General features: G+C 41.0%; 1 protein-coding gene across 1 annotated transcript in view; it reads right to left on the bottom strand.

Annotated features, from left to right (window-relative positions):
- Positions 1 to 23684, bottom strand: part of TJP3 (tight junction protein 3) — a gene marked incomplete at its 5' end in the record, with an annotated part of 839650 nt that overhangs the window by 483426 nt on the left and 332540 nt on the right. The window contains 1 exon segment of the mRNA XM_044053884.1: positions 6151 to 6316. Coding sequence (XP_043909819.1) covers positions 6151 to 6316 — 166 coding nt within the window.

Raw genomic sequence — 23684 nt, 5'->3', positions numbered from 1 at the left:
AAATAGAACAGATAACAGAATGACTACTTGGTTTACTGTGAGTTGTGAATGACTGAAATGGGTTACCATAATCCATTAGGCAACCTGACATAAAAAAAATTAAAACAACTTTAGATAACTATTTTGCTGACTTAAATTACACATCACAGTTCACAGATTAGTACTAGGTAATTGCTTGTGTGGGCCATTTTAAGCCTAGCCAATTACCCCATGTGAGAATCAAACCCTGCATCTCGTCTCTGTAAGGTAAACACCTTAACCATTATGCCAACAAACCACCTCCTAATTAAAGTCTGTAAAGAAAATTTGTCCAGGCCTGACCAATTACGTATGTACACTTTTATTCAAGCCAAATGCCTATGATTACAGCATTTATGGGAATTTTTTCCCCAAACTTTACTGCACATAACCTTACCGTTACTGGTTTTTAGTTTTGTATTCAGTGTTTGTGGAAGTACATACAGAATTTCCTAGTTATGGATGATCCAAGTCATGACACACCTAAGGAAAGGAGGCAAACACGCGAAGAGAAGAAAAATACTAATATCATAAAACACTGAAAAGGAAAACACCAGGAGTATAAATATGACAAAAACATAAGGGTCCTGGTTGGAAGGCCCAGCACAAGGCATGGAAACTTACCCACAGTGATATATAAGATAAAGTAACATAAAATGTATAAAGATGCGTTTATTGAAAAATTCAGCAAACTTTTACTTAAATCCCAAACAAAGCATTCGTAGGTCAAAACCGTTCTTTTCTTTCAGTCATATTAATCATCACCATCCCTCTTTTTACCATTTTACATGGCACTGAGTGTTGCATCAACTTTTGTGGCGATATTGTAGTTGAGGGCCTCACTAGTTCGTTTCTCGCAGAAGTGGGCGTGTCGCAAATTGAGTGACAACCCGGTCTGCATATTTAATTTGCTCGTGCATACATGATATGAAAATATTAAATGCACACAAACGGTTAATACAGTATCGCGCAGGAAAGCTGTTCTAAGTAAAAGGTCCTGCCAATGATACTGAGGAAGAGTCGGCTGTGACATCTGCACCAAAAAAAGAGTCCGTTTAGACATTAATTGGGACAGTGAACCATCGCATTCAGACTCTGACAAAGAGAACTATAATGATACACAGTAAAAAGCCTGATGACGTGTTTTGACGGTTTCATTTCTTTGCTGATTATAATATATATTAGTGCAATAAAACGTGTCAATTACAGATGTTGGTTTAACAGTTTACTGTTACATTTACTGTCATATTACAATGCCAGTGCACTTTTTCTTTGGTTGTACATTCGGAGGGAATGCATATTTATGAATGACATATCAGGGGGGGTGGGTTTTGGGTGGGGCCTGCTACTGCGCATCTGGTGAGGCCCTCAACTACAATATCGCCCTTTTGTCACCTCTCAATTCAATGCCTCTTTCTCACCTTCAAGATTCATATTCAGTTGTTGTAGATCTCTCTCAAAATCAGTCAATCACTTGCCTGTAGTCTTAACCACCTCTTGCCTTCTACCAGTCTTTCCCAAATCTGCTTTACCAAATACAATTCTTATTTCATGCATGTGTTCACACCCCTGCAATCTGTTCTCCTTGACCTTCTCTGCAATTGGAGCTACTCTGGCCTCAAACATTCATGTCTTCATTTATTCACCTGTCCCACTGCTCACACCACAGTTTATTTAGTACACATGACTTTTCAGTTTCACTAGTACTTTTCTGTCACATGCCATCCTTGACACTTTGTGTTAGTTGACTGCCGCACCTCTTATCGCCTCATTTATATTCCTTTTATCCTTAACCATACCTCCCAGATACCTGAAGCTGTTAACCTAATCCAGTATTTTCCCTTTTACATTAGTTTTCAGCTTACGTAAAAGGGAAAATACTGGATTAGGTTAACAGCTTCAGGTATCTGGGAGGTGTGGTTAAGGCCCCCTTTACATTAGTTTTCAGCTTGTACCCATGATGGTGGTGCTGTGGTAGCGTTGTCACCTCACAGTAAGGCGCTGTCCGGTTCGAATTTCAGCTAGGGTATCTTCTGCGTGGAGACATGCGTGAATGGGCGTACCTTCGTTGAAGGTTGTGCGTCAGGGATGGTAACTCGGCACATAAAAATCAACTACCAATCATTAGCGGAACGGAGTTCCGCTGTGGCGACCCCTAACCTGGAAAATCCGAAAGAAGATTACTACATTAGTTTTCAGCTTCTTCTGATTTTCCCCAATTTGCTGTCATAACCACTGTCCAGTCTGTACTTAGTTTCATCCCACATGCCTACACCTTTAAATTCCAGTACCCTATCAATTGCTGTAGTTCTTAGAGTCTGTCTATACTGCCAAATCATCTACATACAGATCTGTTGGCTGGTGTAATTCATCATCAATATGAACAGAAGTGAGCTTAGATCTGAACTCTAATGCACACACCACTCTCGCAGTGAGAATCCTTATCCGAGTCAGAACACTGTTCATAAGCCTGTAAGAGAATCCTCATATATAGCTTGCACCAAATCTACCAATGTTCTTGGAATTTGACTTCTACTACTCTATGTATTATGGCTCACCAAGTTTGCCGATGACTGTATATTTGATGCCATCAAACTGTCCAGAGGACACCATGGTCCTCCAAGATGGCCTTAACAAATAACTAGAGTCATAACCACAGACTAAAACTAAATGCCAAAAAATACATAACTGTCTCCTTTGGCAAGCATGACATCCCCTATAGCATTCACAAAGATGACACACCCCTGAAAAATGATTTGGTAGTTAGAGACCTGGGAAGCTATGTGCACAACAATCTGTCTCTCAATCATGTATCCACTATTGTAACAAAAATCCTTTTTCATTGCATAGCTTATTAGTAAGAATATGGAGTCTACTTCCAGGGATGTGATCATTCCACTGTACTTGGCAGATCATTGAGTATAATTGCCCCCTTCAGTATCTACCTGTCCAACACTTAACACAACTTCAACCACAATGGTTTCTCAAAAAATCAGTGGCTTAAATCACAGAAACCACAATGACCAAAGTCTTGTCCCTCTTCTCACCATCAAGCAAACTAAGAGGTGATATCTGTTTCATGTACAGAGCCTCAGACTTTCTTTTCTGACCAACTGCACATCCCAAAGTCCAACGGTGGAACAATCACCCACTGAAGAGATCTTAATCACTTCTGAAACAAACAATATGTAGGATATACATCATATATATATATATATATATATATATATATATATATATATATATATATAGATAGATATAAAATCACAGAGAATACCACTTCTTTAGAATAATCTTCTGCTCCACATAAAGCAAAGAACCTCCCTAACCCTATTCAAACAACTCGGTCAATTGCATGGGAAACCAAAAATTCAGCCCTGGTTTAGCACCCTTGCCATTTATGGATAGGGGTAACATGTAAATGTACTGCCCTGCTCTGGGTTATTCTTACTTAAACTATAAGGACTAAACTTCAAGAGAATGAAGGGCTAGTCTTCTAAAGATCCTCAATATCCTAATAAGTACCTATAAACCATGACAGCACTGCCCAAAATCTGCTTTCCTGGGACATCGTCATATGCCTTTCTTCACATCTAGGAATGTCCATTTGGACTCTTCCCTATTCTCCAGTTTCTTCTCCATTATCACCGTAAATAATGGGTTAATTATACTTATCCTGTTCTGAATACTAACTGCTCATCTCCCATCTTACTTTCTACTACTCTGTGTATTCATTTATCAGTCACCCCTCCAACACTTTCATGCAGTGTGACAGTGTAACAGGAATTTGAGAGATTGATATTTTAGTACTACCTGCAGCTGTGAATGTCCCCTTTATTCTTGTAATCAATGGCACTAGAATGCTTCATTCTCCAATTGCCCGGGATATGCCTTTCTCATCTTACTGCAATAACTAGATTTAGGAGCCATTTCTCATCAAATATACCAAACATTTTATTTATCACAATAGGATGTGATTTCATTCATGCCTAGAGCTTTCCTTGACTTAAGTTTCCCCAAGTGCACTTAATACTACTACTACTTGGGTAGGTTTTCCTGCTATCATCATAGGTGATAGATGTATCACTACACCTTCTGTGGGGTTTTCCTCACTCAGAAGTTTCATGCAGCTGCCCCTGATGCTCTCTGACCTGGTATGCAGATTGCGGTTACCATCTGTTATGAATGGTGTCTGCAGATAGGATAATGAGGGAAATGTACTCACAAGCGGGGAGAGTGTGTTGAGCAGATGGAAAGAGTACTTTGAGGGGCTGATGAATGAAGAGAATGAGAGGGAAAGAAGGTTGGATGATGTGCGGATAGTGAATCATGAAGTGCAGTGGATTAGCAAGGAGGAAGTAAGGATAGCTATGAAGAGGATGAAGAACGGAAAGGCTGTTGGTCCAGATGACATACCTGTGGAAGCATGGAGGTGTTTAGGTGAAATGGCAGTGGAGTTTTTAACTAGATTGTTTAATGAAATCTTGGAAAGTGAGAGGATGCCTGAGGAATGGAGAAAAATGCTTGGTACCAATTTTTAAGAATAAGGGTGATGTGCAGAGCTGTAGTAACTACAGAGGGATTAAACTGATCAGTCACAGCATGAAGTTATGGGAAAGAGTAGTGGAAGCTAGGTTAAGAAGGGAGGTGATTAGTGACCAGCAGCATGGTTTCATGCCAGGAAAGAGCACTACAGATGCGATGTTTGCTCTGAGAGTGTTGGTGGAAAAGTACAGAGAAGGTCAGAAGGAGTTGCATTGTGTCTTTGTGGATTTAGAGAAAGCATACAACAGGGTGCCTAGAGAGGAGTTGTAATATTGTATGAGGAAGTCGAGAGTGTCAGAGAAGTATGTAAGAGTGGTACAGGATATGTACGAGGGTAGTGTGACAGCGGTGAGGTCTGCGGCGGGAGTGACGGATGCATTTAAGGTGGAGGTGGGATTACATCAAGGATCAGCTCTGAGCCCTTTCTTATTTGCAATGGTGATGGACAGGTTGACAGACGAGATCAGACAGGAGTCCCCGTGGACTATGATTTTTGCAGATGACATTGTGATCTGTAGTGAGAGTAGGGAACAGGTGGAGACGACCCTGGAGAGGTGGAGATATGCTCTAGAGAGAAGAGGAATGAAGGTCAGCAGGACTAAGACAGAATATGTGTGTGTAAATGAGAGGGAGGATAGAGGAATGGTGAGGATGCAGGGAGTAGAGTTGGTAAAGGTGGGTGAGTTTAAGTACTTGGGATCAACAGTTCAGAGTAATGGTGAGTGTGGAAGAGAGGTGAAGAAGAGAGTACAGGCAGGATGGAGTGGGTGGAGAAGTGTGTCAGGAGTGATTTGTGACAGACTAGTACCAGTAAGAGTGAAAGGGAAGATCTACAAGAGGGTAGTGAGACCAGCTATGTTATATGGGTTGGAGACAGTGGCATTGACAAAAAGGCAGGAGACAGAGCTTGATGTGGCAGAGCTGAAGATATTAAGATTTGCACTGGGTGTGACGTGGATGGACAGGATTAGGAATAAGTATATTAGAGGCTCAGCCCAGGTTGGAAGGTTTGGAGACAAAGCCAGAGAGGAAAGATTACGTTGGTTTGGACATGTGCTGAGGAGGGATGCAGAGTATATTGGGAAAAAGATGCTAAGGATGAAGCTGCCAGGTAAACAGAAAAGAGGGAGGCCTAAGATAAGGTTTATGGATGTGGTGAGAGAGGACATGCAGGTGACAGAGCAAGATGCAGAGGACAGGAAGAAATGGAAACAGTTGATCTGCTGTGGCGACCCCTAACGGGAGCAGCCGAAAGAAGAAGATGATGAATGGTGTCTGCAGACCACCTTCTTTATCTTTCTGTTGCTTATCTTGAAACCTGATAAGAGGTTATTTGTACCACCTATTGAATCACTTTCCAGAAACCGTTACAGGTTCTATGACGCCTTGTTCTTTGCCACTTTGACCATCTTTATTGATCATTAATTCATTAACTCCATTATTGTATTATTACGGTTTGTTTTATTTTCTGGTGCAAATCTAATACAGAGTTTAGTAAGCTAAAGTAATTTGGTGAGGTCCACATCCAAAAAGCAGAGATAAATGTTCACATTAAACAGGTTTAATACCTTCAAGTTTGTCACATACCTTCTATCTCATCTGAGCTGTATGCATCGCTGTCGTGCATCTCAGGAAGGCTTACCAAGATCTGCTGATTATCTCTTAAAACCCAGAGGTCCAGCTTTCCTTCAGATTTTTCGATCAATCGTTTTGTGTCTGCCAGGGACATGTTCTCAGTCACAACACCATTAATCTAGAAAGACAAGAAAGTGAGTTTGACTGAGGCTGTTCCAACAAACGAAGCTATCTGTGACTAGCTTTGCTAAACTGACTACTGAAATAGATAGGAAGACAAGAAAAAAGAAAGAAATTTTTGCCTTTTGTATGGCATAAACTAAGGCAATGAAATGCTATGCAATATCTTTGCTATACAAAACAATGGAATATTAGCGATCATTTCTTTGCAAACAGAAAATTTTACCTGTCTGTGCACACAATCATATTTCACCGTAATTAAAACAAATAAATTTACATCCAGTTGCTACTATTCTTTCATTTAACATTCTACCGTTAGGAAAAAAACAGAATGGCGTCAGTGTCTTATAAAAGGAAGAGGAAAATGAAAACACCTTCACAGCTGTCCAGAAAGAAATAAACAACACAGCAACAGCAAGCTCACTAATCACAAATGCAGCAGGTTAGAAGTTACACTTTACTGCAAGATCAGTCAGATAAAACACAACTATACACTAAAATGAGGTTTAAAAACTACTCTGGAAAAAAAGGATTTGCAAACATTACATGTGAAAGCTGTACTGCAGAGCGAAGTAACTAAAACCTGATCAGTCACATTAAACAAAACACCAGTATGCAGGCACATCCCTTTTCTGTGGTGGTAGCCTGTTGACTGAGGAAGGGGGATCATAGCAAACAAAATGAAATTTATGCCAATCAGTTTGACCAGCTCTCAGTATAAAATCATGGAAATGGGCATAATGGAATGTACCCACAAATGACAACGGTCTTACTTCTTTTAGAAAGGCAACATTATTTGTATGTTAAGAGGTAACCTTGCTTTTTGAAACCCATATTTTTGAAGATTTAACACCACGTGCTAATAAACTAATAGTATCTGATGCTTATTATCTTGACATTGCCAATACATTTATTAGTATTCTGCATAGGGGAATAAATGAGAAATTAAATTTTCAGAAGGGAACTGTTTAGCAACAAGGTTAACATGCAGTTGAAGCCTTTTGCATACTCAGTGGAGAAGGATCCTGTGAGTGCAAATCTGTCAAAGATGGTGTGACGTGGAGAGAGAGGCCTGTACTGGCCGGCCCAGTGCTGCCACCAGACTGCACCTCCTAAGGGTACAATCCTGAATCCACACTTACGCTACCAGACATCAAATATCTACTTAATGTTTAGGCCTTGAACTGTAAACCCTGGTATGTAATGGCCCAGTTCCCCTTCTCAACCAGGGTAATCTGGATCTTAAGAGATATGAAGGGAAATCCTTGGAGAACACACATCAGCCTTGAGTTCCTTCAATCCAAGATTTAGTGACTGAAGCTGCAGCTCTTGCAGATCAAGTTGAAAGACGTTCAGTCATCCAGAAACTGAGTGAGACCAGCATCATGGGACATCCTCCAAAGTCAATGCCAAAACACATATTCTATACTCTCCTCTTCTCTGCAGAGGTGAAAGACAGAATCCAAGTTAAGCCTTCAACTTCATTGGGGGGGGGGCAACACTCTGGGTACCAAATTACATAGCCAAGACTCTGAGACCTTGACATACCCCCTGAGCTTTGGTCTGAGTGACAATGTATTTTAGTTAAGAGGCAAGCAAAGAGTATCCCTCCATCCCTGAGTGATAGGGTTGAATCTTGGGTACTTTTGATAATGACTGACTGTTCTCCTGTCCTAAATAGGACAGGCAATGTTGGTGTCTCTCTATACTGGTAATTGCACTGCCAGCATGGAACGACAACTTCTACATAAGGCTTGCAAATGCAGGAACTTCACTGATAAAAAACATGGTGTGACACGTGAGTGACAAAAACTGGTGGGCTCTGGGGGCGAATAAGCTTGCATATCCAGTGCTTGATATGATGTGCACTAGAATATGCATACAAATTCATAAATATGGGATCTTCCAGAAATGGATCTAATTCCAGTTGATGACAAGGATGAACATAACCAAAGACTTATTTTAGGGTCCTCAATGTTAGATCTCCCTGTTTTATTTCCATGGGATTTAGGTGTACCATCTGCATTCTTATTATATGATTTGCAGCCAAAGTGATTGCTCCTCAGGCTTGTTCTACTTCCGAGCATGAACCACTACTGGCATTACACTACAATAATCTGCACCCTACACAACACAGGTCACCGATTTAATTTTGCTAGTCTACATTATCATAACACTGAACTAAAGTGGGTAAAATTTGGGGGAAGGAAAAAGTACAGTTTTGTACCTACCATAAATGTAGATGTTCGAAGATCCACATTGCTGCAGTCCTTACATATGGGGTAGTCCGCTGTCCTCGGTCGGCCCGAATACCAAAGTATTAGGCTGACGTCGGTCAAGGTGCTTAAAACTGACATCAGGACGTCAGGGTACAAAAGCGCATGACCGACGTCATTTCATCAGTCTTTTCTTGCCCCAGATGTCAGAAGGCCCTAACAAGAAAGGCCAAAGCCAAAAGCTAGCAAAAACTAACCAACCACCCGTGCACTAACCATATTTACAATATGTACAACACAAACCACACCACCACCTTCAACAACAGAGGGGAAGGAGGGAGGGTAAATTGGACTGCAGCAATGTGGATCTTCGAACATCTACATTTATGGTAGGTACAAAACTGTACTATGTTCTTCATCTCACATTGCTGCAGTCCTTACATATGGGTAGAATCCCAAAGCAGAGGTAAGGGAGGATGGCAACACTATAAAGCATTAGGAGCTGCCAAAATGCCCTGTAAAATTGCAGTGGCAAATCCAGCCCTAGATTTAGAGTAAAGTGGAAGGTGGTAATGCTTAGAGAAAGTATGCACTGAACTCCAAGTAGCTGCTTCCAAAATATCTTTAGTAGCCACCCACCTTAAAAAAGCTGTAGAAGTGGCAGTAGCCCTAGTGGAATGAGGCCTAATCCCAGCTGGAATCTCCTTACAATGATGGGAATAACAGAAAGCAATACAAAAACCAATCCACTTAGAAATAGTTTGTTTTGAAACAGGTTTGCCCTGAGAACCCAAAGCAAAAGAAACAAACAACTGCTGAGACTGCCTGAACCCTTTAGTTCTGCTCAAATAATATCGCAACTGTCTGTGTATATCCAAAGTGTGCAAAATCCTTTCCCCTTTATTTTGGGGGTTTGCATAAAAAGTAGGCAAATGAATAGTTTGGTTTAAAGCCACACTAGAGACCACTTTAGGCATAAAAGAAGGGTTAGTACGCAAAGACACCCTATCCTTGTGGAAAATTAAGAAAGGCTCAACTGCCATAAGGGCCTGTAATTCAGAAACCCTTCTCGCAGAGGTAATGGCCAACAAAAAAGCAGTCTTCCATGATAAATATTTCAACTCTGCCGATGCTGCAGGCTCAAAAGGTTGTAGAGTGAGTTTCTCCAACACAAAATTGAGATCCCAAGCAGGAGTAGGAGCTCTTCGTGGGGGTCTTATATTCTTTGCCCCTCTAAGGAATTGCTTAAACAAAGGCTGAGAAAATAATGGTGGGTCACAGTCATAGTGAGCAGAAATTGCTGCAGCATGAACCTTTATAGAGGAGAAGGACAAACCTTTGTCCAATAACTCAGTAAGGTATTGAAGCGCAACACTTAAATTAGGTTTAGAAACATCAAAGTCCTTTGCTGTACTCCAAAATAAAAATCTCCTCCATTTATCTGCATAAACTTTCCTTGTACTAGGCCTTCTGGCCTCCAAAATAACATTCAAAACTTGTTGTGGAAGCTGAGACCCTCCAGGGTTTAAAACAGAATATGCCAGGCTGTCAGATGTAGAGAATGAAGTTTGACATTGAGTAAATGACTGTTCTCCTGAGACAGCAGGTGAGGAATCGAAGGCAAAGGCCATGGAGGCTCCTGTACCAGACTTCTCAGTAATGGGTACCAGTGCTGTCGAGGCCAATCTGGAGCTATTAAAATCATGTTTGGCTTGTCCTGTCTGACCTTCAGCAGTACCTTTGGGAGGAGAGGCAGAGGTGGAAAGGCATACACGTGAAGATTGCTCCAATTGAATGAGAGAGCATCCACTTTCCAAGCTGTGGGATGAAACCTTTTGTGCAAAACTTTGGCAGCTGGTAATTTAGTGGAGAAGCGAACAGATCTATGTCTGGAGTTCCCCATAACACTGTCAATCTCTGAAATACATGAGGATCCAATTTCCACTCGTGGGGATCCATAATTTGTCTGCTCAACACATCTGCTAAGGAGTTCTGTGCTCCTGGCAGAAACCTTGCCTGAAGATTTAGCTGTAAACTGAGAGCAGTCTCCCACAAAATCATTGCTTGTCTGCATAGAGGATAAGAATGCGTTCCCCTTGCTTGTTGATGTACCACATGACAGTTGTGTTGTCTGTTTGAATCAACACCTGCCCTGGAAGAAGTAAATCCTTGAAAGCTATCAATGCAAATTGGACTGCTAACATCTCCTTCAAGTTGATATGTAGATGTTGAAGTCTGGCAGGCCACGTGTCTTGTACCCATTTTCCATTTAGATGAGCTCCCCAAGCTTTGTCTGAGGCATCTGTCGTTAAAATCTGACTCGCCTCTGGCGGGTCACAGAGAGTCCCTTGTTTAGGTGACATTCCTGAGCCCACCACAAAAATTCCTTTTGAATGCAAGGTATTATCTGAATGACAGTGTCCAAATCTTGGCAGTGCTGTGTCCATACATTCTTGAGATACCACTGTAGCTTCCTCATATGCAGTTTGGCATTGGGAAGTACCAGAATACAAGATGCCATGAACCCCAAGGCTTGAAGGACTGTCCTTGCAGTCAGCCTGGACTGATGAGACAATTGGTGGAAGTAAAGAGAAAGATTCTTTTGTTTGTCCGGGGTCAAAAAGGCCATCTGGGCTGCTGTATTCAGTCTCACACCCAGAAAGCACATGTCCTGAGAGGGTACTAGACTGGACTTTATTTCGTTCACAGAATACCCCAGGCATCTTAACACTGCCATCACATACTGTAAATGATGAAGAAGTTCGTCCTTTTCTTGGGCCAGAATCAGGCAATCATCCAAATAAGGATAGATTTGTATTCCTCTTAGCCTGAAGAAAGCTACCACTGGAGCCATAACCTTCGTGAACACTCTGGGCGCAGTAGATAAGCCAAAGGGCAATGCAGAGAACTGATAATGTGAAGTCCCAGCCCGAAAACGCAGATACTTCCTGCAACTGGGCCTGATAGGAACATGAAGGTAAGCTTCCTTGAGATCCAGAGTCACCATCCAGTGATCTTTGCCCAGCAGAGGTAAAAGCTGTTGTAACGTCAATATTTTGAACTTGGGAATGTCCAGATATGTGTTGAGGATAGATAAATCCAAAATTGGTCTCCACGTGTTTCCTTTCTTTGGTACTAAAAACAGGCGAGAATAAAATCCTAGGCCCACTTCTGGCAGAGGGACCGGTTGTATGGCCCCTATTTGAAGTAGTAGAGAAATTTGTTTGTGAGCCTCTAGTCTTTGCTGAGGAGTAACGTCCGGCATGCCTTTGAAAGGAGGCAAGGTATGGAAATAAAACTTGTAACCCTGGTGTATGATATCCAATACCCATTTGTCTTGGGTAATCAACATCCAATTTTCCTTGAAGAGTGCTAACCTTCCTCCCAAAGGTACTGCCAGGCAAGAAGGATCTGGCAGCTGGAAAAGTAGGTCATTGGGCCTGTTTACGAAAGGACTGGCCCCTGCCCTCACCCGAAGATTGTGCAGGTGAACTCCCTGTTCTAGGCCTGAAAGAACTCTGAGCTCTGCCCCTACCACGTCTAGATCTACCCCTAGACTGAGAATCATAAGAAGGATACGTCCACCCCTTAGCAGGCCAATTCCTACTAAACTTCGGAGGCTGAACTTGCAAAAAATCTTTAACAGCCTGCATAGACTTAGCCTTGTCTTCCATTTTCTTCAAGACTGACTCCACAGGTGAACCAAACAACACATCAGACTGCAAAGGAGCATCCAAAATCCTTGTCTTAACATGGTCAGATAAATTCTGATCCTTCAGCCAGGCGTGCCTGCGAAGAACTGAGCCAGTGGCAGCCACCCTAGATGAGGCCTGCACAGCATCAAAACCACACTGTAATGAATGCTTACCCACCTGTTCAGAGACATGCACCAAATCTTGTAATTCTTTACACTCAATGCCTTCCAGAGCATCCACCTTAGACTTCAATTGAGAAAGAAGAAAGTTTTGATATTTCAACATATGAAACTGGCAATTCAAAGCCCTCATAGCTAAGGTAGAAGATGTATAGACCTTCTTTCCCCATCTATCCAAAGCTCTGGCTTCTTTATCTAGAGGAACCGGATTTTTACAACAGAGGCCTTGACACCCTTAGGTCCCTGACTAATAGTTTCTGGGTCCGCCCTAGGACTCTTATAAAGATATTTATGAGCCTCAGGCACCCTGTAATACCTATCCGGTTTAACAGGAGCAGGAGGCAGAGAATCAGGATTAAGCGAAGCCTCTGCAAACACATCTTCCACAACATCCAGAACAGGGGTATAGCCAAGGGCCTATGCTGGGGTAACAGCAAAATTCCCTAAGCCTTTTCCGAGAATCAGAGAAGTCCTGACCTTCCCACTTAAAATGTTCCCTCATAGAATGAAGTGTCTCTGAAAAGATAAATCCTCTGGAGGAGAAGCAGAAGGAGTGGAATCATCTGCATCAGAATCAGAATAAGGAGAGTACTCCTGCAAGTCTTCAGCTGAAGACTCTGAAACATCCGAAGCCTGCTCAAAACTTCCCAACTCTGGCTCCACCCTAGGCCTCTTATCAGGAGGGCAAAGAACCTCTAATCAGAGTAATCAAATCTTCTGCCATTTTAAGCATGTGCTTCTTAGGCACAGACCCTGCTGAACTAGGAGTGACACCAACAGAAGCTAAAACTGGCCTGCCTCTGGGAGAAGCCTTGGAAACAGAAGGAGAAGGCCTAACCACCCTAGGAAGGGAGGGGAGTACAGTAACTTGAGAAGCCCCTTCAGCCTGACCTGCCTCCTGAGAGACCACCTCCTGCAAAATCAAAGTCTCCCCCTGAGACTCCAGAGAAGTCTCCGTCGGAACCACCGGTTCCACTGAAACCTCTAAAGAACCGGCGTCCTGGACGGGCGACTCATCTTGCCTGGGTTTAACTGCTTTGTCTTTGCGCTTCTTCATGAAGCAGGCGCCGGAGAATCCGGCGGCATATTATAATTGCACCGCTTCCCAAAGACCAGCCTAGCACAATCTAACCTTCGCAATAGTGCGTTTATTGAACCTAGCACAAAAGCGACACCCAACAACGTCGTGCTCAGGCCCCAAACAAGGAATACACAAAGAATGATAATCCCTATGCGGTATCTGTTTCCCACAAGAAATACAGTTATTCACTTTTTCTGACCTCCGGTAAAACACTGAGGCAAGAAAAAACAAAATATTCCCAACGAGTACTTGGCCAACTTGGATTCGGTCTGAAACTCCAAATTCGAAAAATTTCAGAACGCCGAACGGCACTTGCAACGCTGCTTCTGCATCGGACCATGCGGCAAAAAAGACTGAGGAAATGACGTCGGTCATGCGCTTTTGTACCCTGACGTCCTGATGTCAGTTTTAAGTGCCTTGACCGACGTCAGCCTAATACTTTGGTATTCGGGCCGACCGAGGACAGCGGACTACCCCATATGTAAGGACTGCAGCAATGTGAGATGAAGAACATCTTCTACAATTTATGCAACACATCCAAGCTCACACAGTTTATTCAAGGTGAATGGAAGAAGAAGAAATTCTGAGATGTAACCCACTCTCTAGCTTAATTTTTTCATAAGGATTATACCAGTGGCAGTAAATTGTCAGTCACAAATTTAGTAGTAATTGTATTTTAAAAACATTTCTTTGAGGGACACATGGAAATTATAAATTAGAGAATGTACAGAGGTGCCTGTAAACCAAAATATCTGCTATACAAGTAAAACCAAAAGTCCACGAGAGGCTAATGACACACCAACAAGAACGGCAAAGAACAGCAAAATAGCGTATACAGATTTATTATCCGCTTTCGTACCAAACTTCATCAGAATAAGTACACATATTAAAAAATCCTACTTAAATACTACAATGCAACCATGTGATTAATCAAACAATTAAATAATCAATTAAATATTTAAACTAACAAAACCTAATACAAAACTTAGTAAAAAATAAAAATATTTGTACTTATTCTGATGAAGTTTGGTACGAAAGCGGATAATAAATCTGTATACGCTATTTTGCTGTTCTTTGCCGTTCTTGTTGGTGTGTCATTAGCCTCTCGTGGACTTTTGGTTTTACTTGGTTTGAGTTTTATTTTGTTTATCTGCTATACAAACTTCAACAGTCTAAGCCTATGCAATGTTGGCAGGTTTTATCCACACAAATGAAGGTCCTCTGTAAATCAGCAGAATAATTCTTACTGATAAATAGTTTCTTTCCAGTGAAAGGTTTATATACAGGTCAATAACACCAACAGTGGCAAATGCAGACCTAGTAATGATACAAACAATGGAGTGAAAAAGATTGGATCAAGAACAGACACTTCAAATATAGAAAAACAGGGGTTTAGAGGTGGTGGAAAAATGCAAAATATAGCTCATCACCATGGGTGCTATGGCTAGCTAACTCTATCTCATGCAACACTCCAGTCACATTTCTGTGGCTTCTCCATCCTTCGTTCAATACCATTACCTAAACAGCAGTTGAAGACGTTCATCAGGAAACTGTATGAATGGAAAGACTGAAATGTGCTCAAGTGTAAGATGTGTACAGATCTACCAATCTCAGTGATAAAGCCACTTTTTACTGTGAAAGCTACCAACAGATAGTTCTACATAAGCATTACAGCAATGCAATCTGCTAGATAGAAATAAAGATAATGTTTCAAAGAATTAATATAGATAACACAAAATCTGAAGTCATTGTTAATGCCAGGCTGACTTCCAAGAACCAGTCAGGTAAACATGTCACTGCTTCACAAAACACCAAGACTCTATGTGAATAAATTGCCCATTAAGGAGCTATTTTTCACTATTATGGAATACTGGTGAAGGAAATAAGATGGCCGCCATGACGGCAAAGCCTTCTCTTTATGCCAAGTGCAAATGACAAACTCAGATGTACAATCTGAATGACTAGCTGAAGAAACAGACATTAAATACTTAGCTTTCTGAGGTACAGAGATGACATTCTGACTGCAGCTCCAGTCACTAAAATTCAGCGAGCAAACTCATACATTGGATGAGCTGGTTAAGGTAGATGGTAATAAGCAGCCTATTTCAGCAAGAAGAAAATGGGCCACCGAGAGCAAGTTCAAAGCTCTGCAGCTGCAGTACGAGTGTGTGTCTTGAAGCCACTTTGGTAGCTCTTGATGGGTACACAGCTGAAGGGAGAGAGACCTCAACTACCACAGGGCAGGGGGTATTAGTGGAGGAAGAAACATATAAAACTACCCAATTCCTGCCAGATAGCAGTAATTAACCCAGCTCTTGCCTCCCACTCCTGGAAACATATAGCTTAACAGGATCTGAGGATCTGAGCAAGCAGAAGTACAGATTGTGGGTTTAAGTAATGTATAAAAATGCAATTTCTACACTGTATTTATCATGAAGCAGACTTGTCAGTTCACCACCCTGCAGTTTTTGCCAGATAAAGTTGAGTTCTTTTCAATAAAGCTCAGACAAAAAGAATATACAATTACACAAAAGCTGATGCATTCTGCCAGAGGCAGAAAGGCAGTGCCAGCTAAATACAGAGACACACTCCCAGAGAAAGGGAAACGGCTCGCCTGATTAAAGAATGAAAACTGTCTGAAGGGCAGTCAGATGCTATGAAACAAAGGCAGGCATGTGCTATTAGAAAGAGGTGAACATTTCATGAAGTTCCTTGCACACCTCTGGTACTGCTGAGTCAACTGGCTTTCCATAATCAGTATGTGGTGTGATCATGAATGTATCAAAAAAAATCACTATAGCATCAATAAAGCTAATCAAAAGCTATTATAAATGTCTGAATGTATACACGTTACATATATATATATATATATATATATATATATATATATATATATATATATATATATATATATAATATATACGTGTGTGTGTATGTGTGTGTGAGCATGCAAATACATACACAGTCCGACCCCATGCATTCTCAAGGCTCTTTGTTCCTGGTTTCCCTGTTTGCCATTTCATCACTCCCTGGATCCTGCAGTTGCCCATACTGGATACCTTAGATGTAACCCTTTGCCAGGTGGGCTCTTGACTCTTCAGGGAGTTAACCTCAACAGTAGCTCACTACAAGGACTGGGCAGCAACGAATATGATGTTGCTGGGTTTTAACAATGTGGTTTGATCACATGAACTAGATCTGGACAACAGTGTGGCGCTCCTGTCAATAGCAATTCACACTGCTAAGCTGTTACTTTGCTCCGTCATTTAGCCTCCAGCAGATGGCAGCCTAAATGCAAAGTACAGATACACTCCCTCCCAAGCCGGAACGTTTTATGGGTATTTTAATGTCTAAGAGACCAGACTGCTAAAGATGCAGCTAGGTCACCAATGTAGCAGCACTTCACCCATTGGCATTACAGAGTCCAGCTCATAGTTTGCATTCACTCTGATACAACTTACAGTCCGAAAATGCTAATGCTTCTGGTTCTGTGATAAAGGTGTTTTTTTTTCAGAGTTGTGCTTTAATGCCCATCTGCACTAAGCAATCACTCTAACCTCTCCACAGTCGGACCCAATCCCTGCACCTGAAACTGAGCATTATGATTTCAACTACACAGCAGTTTTGTGACTAAGCCCTTTCCCATGCTGCTTACTACCACTTTTCTTGTAACCAGTGGTACGCTGTCATGCCTGTGGGACTACATAATTAAAGCAAAACTCTTCAAAGATGGCACAGAGATGAGAACAGCAGTACTGACAGGCTATAGTGTAGAAGAAAGACCTTGGAAAAGCTTCACTGCAGGCAAATGTAGAATACTGCATCTGGACACCAACATCCCAGGTGTGAAGAATTAATTGGAGTGGAATGGAAGTGATGGTAACAAAAGAGCAAACGGACATTGAAGTGCCCATCACACCTGGTATGGTTCAAAAGCTTTAGAGTGAGATGGCCAAAGCAGTGGTTAACAATCCTGTGGAGTACCATCTGGGCGGCAGACTCTTAAGCTGAGGAGGAGTTCACTGGGCAGGCCACATTTTCAATTCAACATGCAGTTCTGAAGACTATTTAAGGAAAGGAATACAAGTCTGCAGGAGGGAGCCCAAAGAAAAGTCACCAGAAGGGTGTGGGGAATTGAGGGGTATGGGTATAACCAGAGATTACAGGAGTTGGACCTCTTATCACCAAAGATCAATGGGATGGGGGCAACATAATATGGCTGCAGAAGATAGAGATGTGGTGGGATTAGCTTGAAGGGAAAGGATGGGGAGAGGTGGTGGCATTGGAAAAAGACTGCAGAGATGCTCTTCTTCTTGGATTGGTACAAGCAGTTGCTCATTGTGCCTGTGGTCATATGAATAGATTACTGGAATGGATGTTGGAGAGCGATTTGACAGAGACATTCCAAAGAGCATGGAACAGATGCAGATTTTAGAGTGAAAGGTGGAGGTGGAATGTTAAAAGACAAGTCTACAGAGACAGTTTCTTTCTACTATAAGATAAGAGCAAAGTAATGCTTTGCCCTACACAATTTTGTGATGCAATCTGATTGCTGTTCATAGGTTGGTGCTAGGCTATTGGCCCTAGGGCCTATAAAAGCCTAGCCATAACAATTCCCTGGCTATTTCTTCCCACACTATTTACTTCCCTGGACCTCTGTCTAGCAGGGCGAATGATGTGATCCCTGGGGTGAATTTCTTTTCTCCCATCCAATCATCAAGGTTCCTTTTGAAGAGGGCCAAAGAGGTGCTCTGCTTGACATGTATGGGCAGTCTATTCCAGAGTCTGGGGAGTCTCTGGGTCAGGAACCTATCCCTCCAGCATGTTTTGCTTATTGTGATGACAAGATTTAGATCCCTGGAGTGTGTGGCTCTGAGGGATTAGGATTTCTTTAAGTGTTGCATGTCCAACATCTCTGGGTTTGACATGGCCTTGTATGTTAAGCAGAGATCGCCTCGGATTAGACGATATGCGACAGAGTATAGCTGGAGTCTTTTAAGGCGGTCAGCATAGGGCATCTGCTTTAGGCCTGTCATTCTTTTAGTGAGGTATTTCTGCTGCCTTTCCAGTTGTTGCAGTTGTCTTGAGAGGTACATACTAAATGGGCGTTGTATTCTATAATGGGTCTAATGAGGGATGAGTACAGTGGGACAATTACCTCCTTTTTTCTGGATGAAAAGCCCTTAGTGATGAGGTGTACCACATAGAAGGATTTCCTGACTGTTGTGGCGATGTGGTTTATTGAAGGTGAGACCACTGTCCACCTGTGTTCCTAAGTCTCTTATCACACTTTTGGTGTTTAGTGTACTGCCACCTATTTGATAATTCACGAGTACATGTTTTTTCCCAAAGGGGATAACTGTTCTCACTGCAGAATAGGTATGTAACTAGTGAAACAAGGTTTCTGGTTACGCTCAACTCCACTGCATTTTAAAAGCAACACTAGTGAGGCAAATCAGTGAGAATGCATTAAAAGCAACACTACATGCAAAGTGAAGAATATTATCAAACACTGACATGCTCAGTCAGTAGACAGTCACATCACTCACATCAGCTATGCAGAAATGATTGAAAAAAGTGCTTTATTTTACCATAAAGAAGATGCTGGCTTTAACATATTATAAAATATCTAAACCTTGTACAGACTGCTTCAGTTAAACTTGATAAGTTGTCATGCCACGACCAGGTTTCATATAGCGCAACATTCTTCTTTCTAGAAATTTGGCCTGGTGGAATATTTTACTTAACTCTGGCTTGCACACACTTCAGGAAGACTCTCCCTAGCTCAAACTGACCAAACTCCCTCCAGTTGCAGCTAAATCCTGGACCTAGCTCTTACAAACTTGGCCCTAGAACGTTTCATGCTCCTGGAAGTGGTCCCTTATTAGTCAAACAATAAACTGGTTACCTTTACCTTCATAACATCCACTCCACTGGTAACCACCACCACTATCTTTAGAGACTTCAAAAAGAACACCTTTTATTATTGTATGAAAAATCTCAAAATTCACCCATGTTAACTCCCCATGTCAAAAATATTGACACTCAATTAGATCAATGTCTTGATGTAACCCGGCCCCACCAGAACCAAACTCAGCAGCAAATTTAACAACAAACCACCAGGTTGTCATCAGATATCAACAAAATATACAAAAGAAAGCATAAACATACATTTTTAGGTAAGAACCCTCCATCACAAAGAGAATGTACAATGCCATACCAAGAAACTGAAGGCAGGTACAAACACTAGCAAAGCATCCCATGAACATAGGCTAGTTTCTGAGGCTAAGAATTTTAATCCATATTTAGCAATGCTAGACAAATATGGAATCATTCCCATCACTGCTCCAAATGTATATATAAAGGTACCTACCATTCCAATCCTAATACACTACCAACATACTAATTAATAGTTTTGCTGCTAATTTCTCCCCTGAATCTATCATCCACACTCCAAATATTCCTAAGTCACTCATCCCTACCATCTCAAAGAATTATATCCTTAAAGCTTTCTGCAAGACCAACACTGCCTCTTCAGTAAGTCCCAATATTACACTGGGTTGTTTAACAGAGTTATAGCCTACTCTTACCAATCCTGTCCTTAAGATGTTTAACCTAGGCCTTGCCACAGGATATGTTCCTGAGTTACAGTGCACTGCCATGGTGATGCCCCTTCATAAGGGTGGCCCCACAACTGACTTGGGGTAACTACAAACCCATCAGCTTTACTATTCTTGTTTGTAAATCCATGGAATGCTTCATCGTTGACCTCATGAAACAGTGCATTAAAACTATGATCAGGCTTGACCTACAACAATTTGCATTTGTTAAGGACAGGTCACACCTACAAATGCAATGAGCTTCTTTGACAAGATCATGCAGGCAATGGACAGTGATAACATTTTTCATGCTCCCTGCATGGATCTGGCAAAGGCATTTGACACCATCCCAACTGATGGGATTGTTAAACTGAAACAGCCTTAAACACTGGGCCCTAAGTGGTAAGATGTACTGCAAATTGGCTCAAGCACAGAACACGTTGACAGGGTCAGTGATATCTCCTCAGTTAGGAAAAAGGTGACTAGTTACATTTCTCAAGTTTCTGTAATATGTCCACTCCTTTTTGGCATTTCCCTGACAAACACTGAAAAAGATATCTAGCTGACCAAGTTTGCTGGTGATTGCAAGACAGGTGTAGTTAAATCAACCAATGATGCAAATACCCTTCAGATGGAACAAACCAGCATTAACTACCGGTACAATGAACATGGGTTCAAGCTTAACATTAAGAAATAAAGTATAATTTCCTTTGGAAAACAACACATACTTAATGTCTACTGTCTCAATAACACTGCATTATCCAATGAGTTTTTGATCAGAAACTTAGGCATTTGGGTCAATGGCTCCTCCTTTCATCACCATGCACCAACTACAGTTCTATATCTCACAATTAATCACAAATGACATCTCATCTACAACAAAGGAAGTTATTGTTCCCCTGTACTCTGCTCTGGTTAGATTCGTTATAAAATGTAATGTACCCTTTCACATGGATTTTGCTAGACACATAAAAAAAAAAAAACACAAGAGGTTTCTAACAAAACAGCTCTCAGAACTCAAAAGTCCTAGCTAAAAGGGAATATTGTAATCAATGCCCCTGTAGTGCGTGTTATATCGGCTGTTGAGGGGAGACCTGTGCCTTGCCTTCAGAGACCCTATTACCAGGGATCTTCTCTTTCTGGATATGTCAAATAGTGTACCCATCACTACAGCAAGAGATCTCAATTTACATTAGGTAATAAACAAAACTAAATGTAAAGATTGTTTTCATTACCCAGAGCCTCCCTTTGGTCTAGAACAGCTTCCTCTTGCATGTCAAGGAACATGACTCCATATCTGGCTTCAAACATAGCTCAGTCAAATGGATGACTGCTTTAAAATACACTCCAGGACTTGCAGGCATTGCTCTCCTTCAAAAGGTTGGTAGTGTGAGGGTAGTTTTTGGCAAGGCACGCGTTTATTTACTGAGATTAGAATACAAGGAAAGTCCGACTGAATAAGTGGCCCATTTTCAGTGGAGGCTCTGGGAAATAAAATCCAAAGTATTTTAAAAATATTTTAAAAACAATAATTTTACAATCTTCAACAATAATGCAAAAACATCTACAGTTTAAATTATACTAAATTAGACAGTGTGAAGGCATTTAACTTTTATCACCATGATTCGGAGAAATTTTAGCCAGTTTATAAAGTATAGGTAACTCAGTATACAGTATGAACGGGAATTACAATATGAACTATAAGAAAACAGACAGGGTTATGACATATTTAGAAAGAGAGTCAGGAGAGAGAGAAACTGATTGAAGTAAGGAAGTGAATGAAGAAGGGAAAGTAAGGAGGTCTAAGGTATGAAAGGTACTTGTTTGTATTTAGGAATATAGTTTATCCTGAGGTTGAACAAGACGAGGGCCAGATTTAGGCTAGGAAGTCTTTCAGAATGATTTTCAAGGACTGGAGGTAGAGTACTGACCTGATGGATACAGGTAAGGAGCTCTAGGACTGAACAGATTTGATAGGTTTGTGGACAGAGGAGTTTTTGGTCATTGAATTATAATGACCAATTGGAAACTGTTGTACAGAAAGGTATTTGGTGATGGATAAGCAGATGGATGCTGGATAATTTTACTGATGGTAAGAAGCTGATGATGGGGTAGTTTTAACCAATTTAGGCTTTCTAGTGCTATACAGTGATTGGTTCTGAAAGGAGAATTTGCTGCAAATTTAGCCATTTTATTGAAGGACTGTTCAAGTTTTGATTTTTGTGCTACCTGGAGATTAGTAAGGATAAGTAAGGATGGAAGCGCTTATACAGTAGCAAGGGGAGGAGGTTCATAGTGCAAGTATAATTTTAATTGTGTTGGTGAGAAAGTTTTTGGCTCTGTAAATCACTCCCCAGTTTTTGTGAGTTTTTTTTATGAAGTTTTATATATGCAGGTCAAATTTAAGATCATCCCTAATAATTTGGTATGAGAAGTGACTTCAATGGCTGTACTACTGAGACAGAGGATTTTATCATTTTTTTTCATGAGGGAGGTATGGGGGGGGGGGGGGAGTACAGCATGAGTTGCTAGTTACAAAGCCATGTTTCAGTGGCTGTTAAACCTTCCTGTGTAATTTTTCTGGAGATGTGCCAGGTTGGTAGATGTACATATGACTATGGAATCATCTGCATATTGTATTAGAGACGTTGGTTGTGCAGAGAGTGTTAGTGAGAATGCTGAACAGGAGGGGACAAAGGATACAGTCTTGTGGTGTACCTGTAGTGATTGTGAGACACGGAGACAGGGAAGACTGCCATTTTACTGACACCCAAAAGACAGATAGCTCTTGAACCATACAAGGGTAGGATGAGATCAGGGTTGCCAGACGTTCCTATTTGGGCGGGACTGTCCTGAGATCAGCAGCCTGATCCAGAGTCCCGCCCTGCCGGTTTAAATCCCAGGCAGCCTCCGCTTTTTTTTTTTTTTTGATTGGCCCATATACCGGCAATATATAATATATATATATATATATATATATATATATATATATATATATATATATATATATATATGTATTACACACACACACACACACACACACATATATATATATATATATATATATATATATCTATATATATATATATATATATATAAAATAAACACCGTGCACTAGAAGAATCTTAATTATATAAATTCAGACTTATTTTAGGCGTAGTAATTAATACTGAGCTAGTAGAAAGGAAATAAAAACTCAGACACTGAATAGATGATTAAGCTTTTGCTCTTATTCAGGTGGAAGAGCTTCATCAGAATAACCTATAGTCAACAATACTTACATTATATGTAACTAGAGTCACATGTAAACAAAAAACCAATGAACTACTTATAACTTATTAGTACAGTAACCAATAGTACAACCAGACAATATTTAAACTGTGCCAATCATCTAAACACAAAAACCATGAACATGCATATGAATGACAGGGGCATGAATATGTGTTAGTTAATCATTGAACAAATGTACATACTACTGCTGTAGAATGGCAGAAGAAATATTTTGAAAACTTAATAGCATAATTACAATGTGTGAATGTGTATTGAGATCCTGTGAAAATGTTAGGGCATACCACACATTTATTACATGAATGCAT

Source organism: Protopterus annectens, chromosome 13.part0 (genome assembly GCF_019279795.1).
Source record: "Protopterus annectens isolate FY-2018-M chromosome 13.part0, PAN1.0, whole genome shotgun sequence".
Taxonomy (NCBI): Eukaryota; Metazoa; Chordata; order Ceratodontiformes; family Protopteridae; genus Protopterus; species Protopterus annectens.
The sequence above is the reverse complement of the archived record's forward strand: the minus strand, read 5'-3'. Positions and strand labels throughout refer to the sequence as shown.